General features: G+C 47.6%; 1 protein-coding gene across 1 annotated transcript in view; it reads right to left on the bottom strand.

The window, feature by feature from the left end:
- Nucleotides 1–10,755: 10,755 nt before the first annotated feature.
- Nucleotides 10,756–15,000, bottom strand: part of LOC115187905 (CUB and sushi domain-containing protein 3-like) — a 74,017-nt gene continuing 69,772 nt past the window's right edge. The window contains exons 7-8 of the mRNA XM_029746961.1: nucleotides 12,226–12,232; nucleotides 10,756–10,847 (exon numbers count right to left, since the gene is read on the bottom strand). Coding sequence (XP_029602821.1) covers nucleotides 10,756–10,847; nucleotides 12,226–12,232 — 99 coding nt within the window. The remainder of the gene's footprint in view (nucleotides 10,848–12,225; nucleotides 12,233–15,000) is intronic.

Here is a 15,000-nt window from a genome sequence, read left to right as displayed (position 1 = left end):
GTGTAGATTATATCTCACATTCCAGTGTTCAAACTTGTAAACAAGGCTGCATTGGATTTCTCTTAATGAGACTCTGTGCAGCCAATGACAAGGTATAATGCCGGGAGCCGCTTGTTGATTTGACAGCTCTAAAGCAGTTCCACCTTCGACACATCAAAGCATCAGCTATGCGGATGTTGGCTAAAGCGAATCTAATTTGAACGTAAGAGTTCCTCTCAGCGTGAGTCGATCAAAGTGATCTGTGCTGTTCATTTCCCACCCTGTGTGATGTCAGAGAGAGACAGGGAAACAAGAAAGGCCGTCTCGCTCTTTGAATACTGTTCTGTACTGTCAGTGTATGTAATATCACAGTACTGGACGCTCTCTAACGCCAATGATACTTAAGATTGGATGTGTCGTGTGTCTACCCTGACTGAGAACTTAATTAAGGATGTGTTATGTCTCTACCCTGACTGAGAACTTAATTAAGGATGTGTTATGTCTCTACCCTGACTGAGAACTTAATTAAGGATGTGTTATGTCTCTACCCTGACTGAGAACTTAATTAAGGATGTGTTATGTCTCTACCCTGACTGAGAACTTAATTAAGGATGTGTTATGTCTCTACCCTGACTGAGAACTTAATTAAGGATGTGTTATGTCTCTACCCTGACTGAGAACTTAATTAAGGATGTGTTATGTCTCTACCCTGACTGAGAACTTAATTAAGGATGTGTTATGTGTCTACCCTGACTGAGAACTTAAGGAGCAAATGTTATCATCAAAGTACAGTATTTTCTTTGTGTGATGGAGAGAACATGAATTTCCTTTTTTGGGGGGTGAGTTTTGAGATAGTTGTGTATCCTCTTGCCAATGAGTCTGAGAGAGTTACTGCACATGCTGTACTTGTTGCTCTGTGTCTGTCCCATGGATGTTGACTGGAATAAATGGGTGTTTGTTTTTACTGAAACAGAACGCTCTTGGAATAAAAAGGCTCCAAAAGGCTTCTTCGGCTGTTCTTCTACATGGAAACCCCCCCCCCCCCCAAAAATCCCAAAAGGCTTCTTCGGCTGTTCTCCTACACGGAAACCCCCCCCCCCCAAAAATCCCAAAAGGCTTCTTCGGCTGTTCTTCTACATGGAAACCCCCCCCCCAAAAAAAATCCCAAAAGGCTTCTTCGGCTGTTCTTCTACACGGAAACCCCCCCCCCCAAAAATCCCAAAAGGCTTCTTCGGCTGTTCTCCTACACGGAAACCCCCCCCAAAAAAATCCCAAAAGGCTTCTTCGGCTGTTCTTCTACATGGAAACCCCCCCCCCAAAAATCCCAAAAGGCTTCTTCGGCTGTTCTTCTACATGGAAACCCCCCCCCCAAAAATCCCAAAAGGCTTCTTCGGCTGTTCTTCTACACGGAACCCCCCCCCCAAAAAATCCCAAAAGGCTTCTTTGGCTGTTCTTCTACACGGAAACCCCCCCCCCAAAAAATCCCAAAAGGCTTCTTTGGCTGTTCTCCTACACGGAAACCCCCCCCAAAATCCCAAAAGGCTTCTTCGGCTGTTCTCCTACACGGAAACCCCCCCCCCAAAAAATCCCAAAAGGCTTCTTCGGCTGTTCTTCTACATGGAAACCCCCCCCCAAAAAATCCCAAAAGGCTTCTTCGGCTGTTCTTCTACATGGAAACCCCCCCCAAAAAAATCCCAAAAGGCTTCTTCGGCTGTTCTTCTACATGGAAACCCCCCCCCAAAAATCCCAAAAGGCTTCTTCGGCTGTTCTTCTACACGGAAACCCCCCCCCAAAAAAATCCCAAAAGGCTTCTTCGGCTGTTCTTCTACATGGAAACCCCCCCCCAAAAAAAATCCCAAAAGGCTTCTTCGGCTGTTCTTCTACATGGAACCCCCCCCCCCCCCAAAAATCCCCAAAGTCTTCTGCAAAGGGTTCTCCTACAGGGAACAGCCAAAGAACCTTTCTGTTTTCTAGATCGCAACTTTTTTCTCTCTTTAAGCGTCTGGGATCATCGGCCTCCATTTTACATTCCTGTATATATTTTGCACGCGTTTGAAATCGGTTGCCGTTGTCGTCGATATCTCATCGTTTTACGTGCCAGTTCCGTCATAATGGAATAAGGAACATTGTAAAATCATTAAATAAATCCTGACAGTGCCTTGTCAAATATTGTATAGGCATAGTGTTAAAGAAACCAGGATTATAATTTCATCAGTAACACACCAGTGTGTAAATCATATATTTTTTTGGGGGGGGGGGTTGATTTAGTACGTTTCCCAAATGGCACCCTATTCCCTATATAGTGCCCTACTTTTGCCCTGAACTTTTGCTCAAAAGTAGTTCACTACATAGGGAATAGGGTGCCGTACTGGGACGTTGATTTACTTGATTTTCTGTCAGCCTTCCTTATGTTGAAGAGACATGCTGAACGCGGCTCGTACTTGTGCATGTCTGCCAAAGATGATCACGTCGTAGTGTAGCATTGCTGCTGTAGATGTTTCTACCATGTGTATCTTATCTTGTCATTGCATTTGTTTTTTGTTTTTTTGTACATTTATACAGTTTTGATACTTGATGGCATTCTCTTTGGCAAATGTCTTTGTTTTATCAATATGTAATATCACAATCTCACATTTCTTATTGACAACAATGAAAAATGCATCTGGTATATATTGAAACTTTGTCTTAAAATCAAAGATTTCAAACAAGTTTAGAATGCTAATCACTGTACAAATCGGTAACAAGTTTAGAATGCTAATCACTGTATAAAGCAGTAGTACTCCTAATATAAAACAAATTCAGAGCCAATGTAGATGTATATATATATTCAAACCTTTCCTAAAGAGATATATTTTTATGCAATTAAAGCATTTGTAAGTTATTAAATATGTTGTGTACATTTTCATATGTAAATGTCATGTAAGATTTAAAAAAAAAAAAATGTTTTGTATTTTTTTCTTTATTGCCAGTGTATAAATCCTTAATTTATATATAAAAAATGTAAACTATGAAGCTTTGTCATTGACATTTTGTTTGTAAGGGGATGTATTGGGGTGGTGGACAAACACAGTATTTTCTGCAATTGACCGCCAACAGATTTTTTGTAAAACCATTTCAGCAAACCCATACAAAATCTGTTGCATATCTTCCTAGCGATTAGCTTCTCTGTCTAGTCTAGCAGTTAGTTTCTGTTTAGACTAGCAGTTAGTTTCTGTCTAGTCTAGCAGTTAGCTTCTGTTTAGTCTAGCAGTTAGTTTCTGTCTAGTCTAGCAGTTAGCTTCTGTTTAGACTAGCAGTTAGCTTCTGTTTAGACTAGCAGTTAGCTTCTGTTTAGACTAGCAGTTTGCTTCTGTTTAGACTAGCAGTTTGCTTCTGTTTAGACTAGCAGTTAGCTTCTGTTTAGACTAGCAGTTAGCTTCTGTTTAGTCTAGCAGTTAGCTTCTGTTTAGACTAGCAGTTAGCTTCTGTTTAGTCTAGCAGTTAGCTTCTGTTTAGTCTAGCAGTTAGCTTCTGTTTAGACTAGCAGGTAGTTTTTCTGTCTAGTCTAGCAGTTAGCTTTTCTGTCTAGTCTAGCAGTTAGCTTTTCTGTCTAGTCTAGCAGTTAGCTTCTGTTTAGTCTAGCAGGTAGCTTTTCTGTCTAGTCTGGCAGTTAGTTTCTGTCTAGTCTAGCAGTTAGCTTTTCTGTTTAGTCTAGCAGTTAGCTTTTCTGTCTAGTCTAGCAGTTAGCTTTTCTGTCTAGTCTAGCAGTTAGCTTCTGTTTAGTCTAGCAGGTAGCTTTTCTGTCTAGTCTAGCAGTTAGTTTCTGTCTAGTCTAGCAGTTAGCTTCTGTTTAGTCTAGCAGGTAGCTTCTGTTTAGACTAGCAGTTAGTTTCTGTTTAGACTAGCAGTTAGCTTCTGTTTAGTCTAGCAGATAGTTTCTGTTTAGACTAGCAGTTAGCTTCTGTTTAGACTTGCAGTTAGCTTCTGTTTAGACTAGCAGTTAGCTTCTGTTTAGTCTAGCAGGTAGTTTTTCTGTTTGGTGTGATAGGTATACCACACAGTTCAAGGTGTCGGTTTTGAGAGTACGTATCACTGAGATGTGCCATTTATATTTGATAAACATTGTCAATTCTTAGACAATTCCACAGATACAGATGAAAGACAGCCTGGTCCCAGATTTGTTTGTGTTCTTGTCAGCTCATTGTCATGTTTATCCTGACAAAGAGTGGCATGATGGCACAAACAGAATGGTACCCAGGCTAACAGAGAGGTAGGAGACAAACAGACTGGTACCCAGGCTAACCGAGAGGTAGAAGACAAACAGACTGGTACCCAGGCTAACCGAGAGGTAGAAGACAAACAGACTGGTACCCAGGCTAACAGAGAGGTAGGAGAACGACTGGTACCCAGGCCAACAGAGAGGTAGGAGACAGACTGGTACCCAGGCTAACAGAGAGGTAGCAGACAGACTGACTGGTACCCAGGCTAACAGAGAGGTAGGAGACAGACTGGTACCCAGGCTAATAGAGAGGTAGGAGACAGACTGGTACCCAGGTTAACAGAGAGGTAGGAGACAGACTGGTACCCAGGCTAACAGAGAGGTAGGAGACAGACAGACTGGTACCCAGGCTAACAGAGAGGTAGGAGACAGACTGACTGGTACCCAGGCTAACAGAGAGGTAGGAGACAGACTGGTACCCAGGCTAACAGAGAGGTAGGAGACAGACTGACTGGTACCCAGGCTAACAGAGAGGTAGGAGACAGACTGACTGGTAGCCAGGCTAACAGAGAGGTAGGAGACAGACTGACTGGTACCCAGGCTAACAGAGAGGTAGGAGACAGACTGACTGGTACCCAGGCTAACAGAGAGGTAGGAGACAGACTGGTACCCAGGCTAACAGAGAGGTAGGAGACAGACTGGTACCCAGGCTAACAGAGAGGTAGGAGACAGACAGACTGGTTCCCAGGCTAACAGAGAGGTAGGAGACTGACTGGTACCCAGGCTAACAGAGAGGTAGGAGACAGACTGGTACCCAGGCTAACAGAGAGGTAGGAGACAGACTGGTACCCAGTCTAACAGAGAGGTAGGAGACTGACTGGTACCCAGGCTAACAGAGAGGTGGGAGACAAACAGACTGGTTCCCAGGCTAACAGAGAGGTAGGAGACAGACTGGTACCCAGGCTAACAGAGAGGTAGGAGACAGACAGACTGGTACCCAGGCTAACAGAGAGGTAGGAGACAGACTGGTACCCAGGCTAACAGAGAGGTAGGAGACAGACAGACTGGTTCCCAGGCTAACAGAGAGGTAGGAGACAGACTGGTACCCAGGCTAACAGAGAGGTAGGAGACAGACTGGTACCCAGGCTAACAGAGAGGTAGGAGACAGACTGGTACCCAGGCTAACAAAGAGGTAGGAGACTGACTGGTACCCAGGCTAACAGAGAGGTAGGAGACAGACAGACTGGTACCCAGGCTAACAGAGAGGTAGGAGACTGACTGGTACCCAGGCTAACAGAGAGGTAGGAGACAGACTGGTACCCAGGCTAACAGAGAGGTAGGAGACAGACTGGTACCCAGGCTAACAGAGAGGTAGGAGACAGACTGGTACCCAGGCTAACAGAGAGGTAGGAGACAGACAGACTGGTTCCCAGGCTAACAGAGAGGTAGGAGACTGACTGGTACCCAGGCTAACAGAGAGGTAGGAGACAGACTGGTACCCAGGCTAACAGAGAGGTAGGAGACAGACTGGTACCCAGTCTAACAGAGAGGTAGGAGACTGACTGGTACCCAGGCTAACAGAGAGGTGGGAGACAGACAGACTGGTTCCCAGGCTAACAGAGAGGTAGGAGACAGACTGGTACCCAGGCTAACAGAGAGGTAGGAGACAGACAGACTGGTTCCCAGGCTAACAGAGAGGTAGGAGACAGACTGGTACCCAGGCTAACAGAGAGGTAGGAGACAGACTGGTACCCAGGCTAACAGAGAGGTAGGAGACAGACTGGTACCCAGGCTAACAAAGAGGTAGGAGACTGACTGGTACCCAGGCTAACAGAAAGGTAGGAGACAGACAGACTGGTACCCAGGCTAACAGAGAGGTAGGAGACAGACTGGTACCCAGGCTAACAGAGAGGTAGAAGACTGACTGGTACCCAGGCTAACAGAGAGATAGGAGACAGACTGACTGGTACCCAGGCTAACAGAGAGGTAGGAGACAGACTGACTGGTACCCAGGCTAACAGAGAGGTAGGAGACAGACTGGTACCCAGGCTAACAGAGAGGTAGTTGACAAACAGACTGGTACCCAGGCTAACAGAGAGGTAGAAGACTGACTGGTACCCAGGCTAACAGAGAGGTAGGAGACAGACTGGTACCCAGGCTAACAGAGAGGTAGGAGACTGACTGGTACCCAGGCTAACAGAGAGGTAGGAGACAGACTGGTACCCAGGCTAACAGAGAGGTAGGAGACAGACTGGTACCCAGGCTAACAGAGAGGTAGGAGACAGACTGGTACCCAGGCTAACAGAGAGGTAGGAGACAGACTGGTACCCAGGCTAACAGAGAGGTAGGAGACTGACTGGTACCCAGGCTAACAGAGAGGTAGGAGACTGACTGGTACCCAGGCTAACAGAGAGGTAGGAGACTGACTGGTACCCAGGCTAACAGAGAGGTAGGAGACAGACTGGTACCCAGGCTAACAGAGAGGTAGGAGACAGACTGGTACCCAGGCTAACAGAGAGGTAGGAGACAGACTGGTACCCAGGCTAACAGAGAGGTAGGAGACAGACTGGTACCCAGGCTAACAGAGAGGTAGGAGACTGACTGGTACCCAGGCTAACAGAGAGGTAGTAGACTGACTGGTACCCAGGCTAACAGAGAGGTAGGAGACTGACTGGTACCCAGGCTAACAGAGAGGTAGAAGACAAACAGACTGGTACCCAGGCTAACAGAGAGGTAGGAGACTGACTGGTACCCAGGCTAACAGAGAGGTAGTAGACAGACTGACTGGTACCCAGGCTAACAGAGAGGTAGGAGACAGACTGGTACCCAGGCTAACAGAGATGTAGGAGACAGACTGACTGGTACCCAGGCTAACAGAGATGTAGGAGACAGACTGACTGGTACCCAGGCTAACAGAGAGGTAGGAGACAAACAGACTGGTACCCAAGCTAACAGAGAGGTAGGAGACAAACAGACTGGTACCCAGGCTAACAGAGAGGTAGGAGACAGACTGGTACCCAGGCTAACAGAGAGGTAGAAGACTGACTGGTACCCAGGCTAACAGAGAGGTAGGATACTGACTGGTACCCAGGCTAACAGAGAGGTAGGAGACAGACTGGTACCCAGGCTAACAGAGAGGTAGGAGACTGACTGGTACCCAGGCTAACAGAGAGGTAGGAGACAGACTGGTACCCAGGCTAACAGAGAGGTAGGAGCCAAACAGACTGGTACCCAGGCTAACAGAGAGGTAGGAGACAGACTGGTACCCAGGCTAACAGAGAGGTAGGAGACAGACTGGTACCCAGGCTAACAGAGAGGTAGGAGACAGACAGACTGGTACCCAGGCTAACAGAGAGGTAGGAGACTGACTGGTACCCAGGCTAACAGAGAGGTAGGAGACAGACTGGTACCCAGGCTAACAGAGAGGTAGGAGACTGACTGGTACCCAGGCTAACAGAGAGGTAGGAGACAGACAGACTGGTACCCAGGCTAACAGAGAGGTAGGAGACAGACTGGTACCCAGGCTAACAGAGAGGTAGGAGACAGACTGGTTCCCAGGCTAACAGAGAGATAGGAGACAGACTGGTACCCAGGCTAACAGAGAGGTAGGAGACTGACTGGTACCCAGGCTAACAGAGAGGTAGGAGACTTACTGGTTCCCAGGCTAACAGAGAGATAGGAGACAGACTGGTACCCAGGCTAACAGAGAGGTAGGAGACTGACTGGTACCCAGGCTAACAGAGAGGTAGAAGACAGACTGACTGGTACCCAGGCTAACAGAGAGGTAGGAGACAGACTGACTGGTACCCAGGCTAACAGAGAGGTAGAAGACAGACTGGTACCCGGGCTAACAGAGAGGTAGGAGACTGACTGGTACCCAGGCTAACAAAGAGGTAGGAGACAGACTGGTACCCAGGCTAACAGAGAGGTAGGAGACTGACTGGTACCCAGGCTAACAGAGAGGTAGTAGACAGACTGGTACCCAGGCTAACAGAGAGGTAGAAGACAGACTGGTACCCAGGCTAACAGAGAGGTAGTACAATAGAATAGCTGGAGGAGTATTGAAACGCCATCATAGCAGGCCTTGGAACCACACTCTCCAAGAAACCAAACACTGTAGAAGATCACACATTGGTAAACTACACAACACTGTGAAACTTCAACAACAAGTTGTTATTGTAAAGTCATGCTGCGGTAGTAGCAAATATTGATGGGTTACAAAGTTCTAGAAAGAAGTTAGCCTGAGGACAATCTCACAACGCCTGAGTCCCAAGTGGAACCCTGTTCACTACATAGTGCATTACTAGCCATCTGGAAGGTAGTACATGTGTGACAGACAGAGGAGTGATATAATGATGATGGACTGAATTGTATTTCTTTGGACAGAGAAGGAAAGAAAGAGCGTGAGTGAGAGAGGGAGAGATGAGAGAGGGAGACAGAGGGAGAGAGAGGGAGACAGGGAGAGGGAGAGATGAGAGAGGGAGACAGAGGGAGACAGGGAGAGAGAGAGAGAGAGAGATGAGAGAGATGAGAGAGAGAGGGAGACAGAGCGATAGGGAGACAGGGATAGAGAAAGAGAGATAGGGAGAGATGAGGGAGAGAGAGAGAGAGAGAGGGAGAGAGGGAGACAGAGGGAGACAGGGAGAGAGAGAGAGAGAGAGAGAGATGAGAGGGAGAGATGAGAGAGAGAGAGGGAGAGATGAGAGAGAGAGAGAGAGGGAGACAGGGAGACAGGGAGAGAGAGAGAGAGAGAGAGAGAGAGATGAGAGAGAGGTAGGGAGACAGAGTGATAGGGAGACAGGGATAGAGAAAGAGAGATGAGGGAGAGAGAGAGAGATGAGAGACTGTACTAGCATTTAGATAATAACCCCAGAATCAGACAATTGCTTTTAGACAACAGGAAGGGAAATAATTGAGGATTCAGACATTGAAATAGGTTTAGAATATTACTTCAGGAAATGGAATGGATTGAGAATGGACCAGATGAAGTAGAGGGATGCAGATGAAGGATTCAGGATGGAATGAGAATGGACCGGATTAAGTAGAGGGATGCAGATGAAGGATGCAGGAGGGATTGAGAATAGACCAGATGAAGTAGAGGGATGCAGATGAAGGATGCAGGAGGGATTGAGAATAGACCAGATGAAGTAGAGGGAAGCAGATGAGGGAAGCAGATGAGGGAAGCAGGTGAAGGATTCAGGAGGGGAATGAGAATAGACCGGATAAAGCAGAGGGATGCAGATGAAGGATTCAGGAGGGAATGAGAATAGACCGGATAAAGTAGAGGGAAGCAGGTGAAGGATTCAGGAGGGGAATGAGAATAGACCGGATAAAGCAGAGGGATGCAGATGAAGGATTCAGGAGGGGAATGAGAATAGACCGGATAAAGCAGAGGGATGCAGGTGAAGGATTCAGGAGGGAATGAGAATAGACCAGATGAAGTAGAGGGAAGCAGATGAGGGAAGCAGATGAGGGAAGCAGGTGAAGGAAGCAGGTGAAGGATTCAGGAGGGGAATGAGAATAGACCAGATGAAGTAGAGGGAAGCAGGTGAAGGATTCAGGAGGGATTGAGAATAGACCAGATAAAGTAGAGGGAAGCAGATGATGGAAGCAGATGAGGGAAGCAGGTGAAGGAAGCAGGTGAAGGATGCAGGAGGGGAATGAGAATAGACCAGATGAAGTAGAGGGAAGCAGATGAGGGAAGCAGATGAGGGAAGCAGGTGAAGGATTCAGGAGGGGAATGAGAATAGACCGGATGAAGTAGAGGGAAGCAGGTGAAGGATTCAGGAGGGAATGAGAATAGACCGGATAAAGGATTCAGATGAAGGATTCAGGAGGGAATGAGAATAGACCAGATGAAGGATTCAGATGAAGGATTCAGGAGGGAATGAGAATAGACCAGATGAAGCAGAGACCTCTAGATGAAGGATTCAGGAGGGAATGAGAATAGACCAGATGAAGCAGAGACCTCTAGGTGAAGGATTCAGGAGGGATTGAGAATAGACCAGATTAAGCCGAGGGCTTATTAAGGATGCAGAGGGTTTAGCTTGGAGTTTCAGGAAGACATCACCGTCAGGCCATCGTAGTTAGGCTGCTGTGGTGTGGTGATGGCAATCCCCCAAAAATGGAACGCCAAGTTAGTAGGACCCTGAAAAGGAAGTGAGCTATTCTGGTCTGCAGGTGCTGAATGGTTGACGATATAGTTGAGGTGATGGCAAACTGTATTTTATACCATCTATTGCATCTTGCCACACGGTCATCGTTCATCCATATATTTATATGTATATATTCTTATTCCATCCCTTTACGTAGATTTGTGTGTATTACGTAGTTGTTGTGAAATTGTTAGATTACTTGCTGCACTGTCGGAACTATAAGCGCAAGCATTTCGTTACACTCGCAATAACATCTGCTAACCATGTGTATGTGACCAATAAAAGTTGATTTGAGGTAGTACAGGTATATGGACGAGATGCCCAAGGAGTGACCCAACCTTCGACCCCAGGAGAGAAAGCAGAGGTAACTTGTCAAGGAAAAAAACTCCCTTGAACAAATGAAAAACCTGAGGGAAACCAGGCTCAGCAGGGGAGCCAATCCTCTTTTGGCTGGTTGGGTAGGATACGGTGAGTGAGGTAGATGGTGTCCGTGAAAAGAGGCAGGGACTGGAAGACTGTGAGAGGAGGTGAGCCACCACTGGAGTGTCGAATGGGTGTCGATGGTAATCGTAGTAACCAGGTCGTCTCAGCATGGGGAACGACAGCTGTTCCTCGCCACATACAAGGAAGCAAAGGTTGAGAGTTGTCCAGAGGGAGGAAGGGGAGCGTAGAGGAGCCGAGCAATAAGCAGTGGCAGGGCGGGGGATGCATCAGGGGTCGCTGGTGTTAGGGCAGACAGGATGCAGGCAGGGTGGGATGGACAATCACAGAGGTCGAAGGTGATTTTTAACCCTGCTGGCGAAGAGATCGCCCCAATATGTCTGGAGGCAGTGACAACCCAAAGCAGACAATGGCAGTAGTAGATTGTCGAGCCACCAAAACAAACAACCAGATCCATAACAATGGAATGCTAGTCATCCAACTGCTAGCGGAGAGAAGGCTGAGCCAAGCGGATGAGGTCTCTGTAGTGAGAGAAGGCTGAGCCAAGCGGATAAGGTCTCTGTAGTGAGAGAAGGCTGAGCCAAGCGGATGAGGTCTCTGTAGTGAGAGAAGGCTGAGCCAAGCGGATGAGGTCTCTATAGTGAGAGAAGGCTGAGCCAAGCGGATGAGGTCTCTATAGTGAGAGAAGGCTGAGCTAAGCAGATGAGGTCTCTGTAGTGAGAGAAGGCTGAGCCAAGCGGATGAGGTCTCTATAGTGAGAGAAGGCTGAGCTAAGCGGATGAGGTCTCTGTAGTGAGAGAAGGCTGAGCTAAGCGGATGAGGTCTCTGTAGTGAGAGAAGGCTGAGCCAAGCGGATGAGGTCTCTGTAGTGAGAGAAGGCTGAGCCAAGCGGATGAGGTCTCTGTAGTGAGAGAAGGCTGAGGTTAGAGGAGATAGAGGGGAGGGATGTGTACCTGTGTCCAGGTATTAGAGAGAGAGGGGATAGGGGAGAGGGATGTGTACCTGTGTTCAGGTATTAGAGAGAGAGAGGGGGGAGAGGGATGTGTACCTGTGTCCAGGTATTAGAGAGAGAGAGGGGATAGGGGAGAGGGATGTGTACCTGTGTCCAGGTATTAGAGAGAGGGGATAGGGGAGAGGGATGTGTACCTGTGTCCTGGTATTAGAGAGAGAGAGGGGATAGGGGAGAGGGATGTGTACCTGTGTCCAGGTATTAGAGAGAGAGAGGGGATAGGGGAGAGGGATGTGTACCTGTGTCCAGGTATTAGAGAGAGAGAGGGGATAGGGGAGAGGGATGTGTACCTGTGTCCAGGTATTAGAGAGAGAGAGGGGATAGGGGAGAGGGATGTGTACCTGTGTCCAGGTATTATAGAGAGAGAGGGGATAGGGGAGAGGGATGTGTACCTGTGTCCTGGTATTATAGAGAGAGAGGGGATAGAGGAGAGGGATGTGTACCTGTGTCCTGGTATTAGAGAGAGGGGATAGAGGAGAGGGATGTGTACCTGTGTCCAGGTATTATAGAGAGAGAGGGGATAGGGGAGAGGGATGTGTACCTGTGTCCTGGTATTATAGAGAGAGAGGAGATAGGGGAGAGGGATGTGTACCTGTGTCCTGGTATTAGAGAGAGAGGGGATAGGGGAGAGGGATGTGTACCTGTGTCCAGGTATTAGAGAGAGGGGATAGGGGAGAGGGATGTGTACATGTGTCCAGGTATTAGAGAGAGGGGATAGGGGAGAGGGATGTGTACCTGTGTTCAGGTATTAGAGAGAGAGGGGATAGGGGAGAGGGATGTGTACCTGTGTTCAGGTATTAGAGAGAGAGAGGGGGGATAGGGGAGAGGGATGTGTGCCTGTGTTCAGGTATTAGAGAGAGGGGATAGGGGAGAGGGATGTGTACCTGTGTCCAGGTATTAGAGAGAGGGGATAGGGGAGAGGGATGTGTACCTGTGTCCAGGTATTAGAGAGAGGGGATAGGGGAGAGGGATGTGTACCTGTGTTCAGGTATTAGAGAGAGAGGGGATAGGGGAGAGGGATCTGTACCTGTGTCCAGGTATTAGAGAGAGAGAGGGGATAGAGGAGAGGGATGTGTACCTGTGTCCTGGTATTATAGAGAGAGAGGGCATAGGGGAGAGGGATGTGTACCTGTGTCCTGGTATTATAGAGAGAGAGGGGGGATAGGGGAGAGGGATGTGTACCTGTGTCCAGGTATTAGAGAGAGAGGGGATAGGGGAGAGGGATGTGTACCTGTGTCCAGGTATTAGAGAGAGAGAGGGGGGATAGGGGAGAGGGATGTGTACCTGTGTCCAGGTATTATAGAGAGAGAGGGGATAGGGGAGAGGGATGTGTACCTGTGTCCTGGTATTATAGAGAGAGAGGGGATAGGGGAGAGGGATGTGTACCTGTGTCCAGGTATTAGAGAGAGAGAGGGGATAGAGGAGAGGGATGTGTACCTGTGTCCAGGTATTAGAGAGAGAGAGGGGGGATAGGGGAGAGGGATGTGTACCTGTGTCCAGGTATTATAGAGAGAGAGGGGATAGGGGAGAGGGATGTGTACCTGTGTCCAGGTATTAGAGAGAGAGAGGGGATAGGGGAGAGGGATGTGTACCTGTGTTCAGGTATTAGAGAGAGAGAGGGGATAGGGGAGAGGGATGTGTACCTGTGTCCAGGTATTAGAGAGAGAGGAAAGCCGGCCTGCTGGGTCGTCGGGCAGAGCTGCAGCTGCAGGGACTTGGGCTGTGTCGATAGTTGTAATCCGAGGCTGGGGAAGAAGTCAGGTCCGAAGCAGGTTTGGGGACCTGGGTCAAAGTCTTAGAGGCCTGATTTGAGGCTTGGAGGGTGAGTTGGTGTTGGTGGAATGAATATGAGGCTTGGAGGGTGAGTTGGTGTTGGTGGTGGAATGAATATGAGGCTTGGAGGGTGAGTTGGTGGTGGTGGAATGAATATGAGGCTTGGAGGGTGAGTTGGTGGTGTTGGTGGTGGAATGAATATGCAGCAGTGGAGGCAGCTGGGTATGTCTTCATGGTGGCCCTCGGGTGCGTGGCATCGTCATGTGGGTGGCAACGTGGGTGGAGGTGGGTGGAGGTGGGTGGAGGTGGGTTTGGTTGTGATCTCGAACCAGAGAGAAGGAGAAGTAGTATTAGTGGAAGAAAAGGGACACGAGGGAGAGAGGACAGTCATGGCTGGACGGACGCCATGCAATAACATGAACATGGTATTTCTAGAGAAGACCAGTATGCAGTAGGATAGCATGTGACCAAATACACAGTACGGTTGAATTTATCCAACAAACTGATGTAATCTGATACTGTGTGGCCTGCCATCACAAGGACTGTGGCAACCGTGACCCTGGACAACTTCAATTACTGGTATAATAAAATGTGCAGAGCAGCAATTTAATCAAATGACTCTGTGTTGAAGGCAACTAGTTTAAAATGTTGCATTCAAGTCTCCTCTAATTAGAGCTAATTCTCAACACCGTCAATGTAGGGTAAACTACTGGAAGTGAAGAGCAGAGAGGGTGACATGCAATTAAGAAAATGAATAAGCAACTGAAGATGTGACAGCAAAGAAATTCAATTCAGCCTATTTCAGCTCTCAAGGTTTTCAGCTATTGTTCTGATGTTATGTTATGACGAACTGCATAACTACATGGAGTTCTGGAAAAATGTATAGTTCATCTCGTCTCAGTAACGCTGGTATTCATGTTACAGCACGTACAACTAGCGTTATTTTGATTTGATTTGACCTTTATTTAACCAGGTGGGCCAGTTGAGAACAAGTCCTTTATTTAACCAGGTAGGCAAGTTGAGAACAAGTCCTTTAGTTAACCAGGTAGGCCAGTTGAGAACAAGTCCTTTATTTAACCAGGTAGGCCAGTTGAGAACAAGTCCTTTATTAAACCAGGTAGGCCAGTTGAGAACAAGTTCTCATTTACAACTGCGACCTGGCCAAGAATAAAGCAAAGCAGTTCGACACAAACAACAACACAGAGTTACACATGGAGTAAATAAACGTACAGTCATTAACACAATAGAAAAAAATCCATATACAGTGTGTGCAAATGAGGTAAGATTAGGGAGGTAAGGCAATAAATAGGCCGTAGTGGTGATGTAATTACAATTTAGCAATTAAACACTGGAGTGATAGATGTGCAGAAGATGAATGTGAGAGTAGAGATACTGGGGTGCAAAGGAGCAAACAAATAAAAATAACAATATGGGGCTGGGGTAGT

This window comes from Salmo trutta, unplaced genomic scaffold, assembly GCF_901001165.1.
Source record: "Salmo trutta unplaced genomic scaffold, fSalTru1.1, whole genome shotgun sequence".
NCBI classification, from domain to species: Eukaryota; Metazoa; Chordata; class Actinopteri; order Salmoniformes; family Salmonidae; genus Salmo; species Salmo trutta.
The sequence above is the reverse complement of the archived record's forward strand: the minus strand, read 5'-3'. Positions and strand labels throughout refer to the sequence as shown.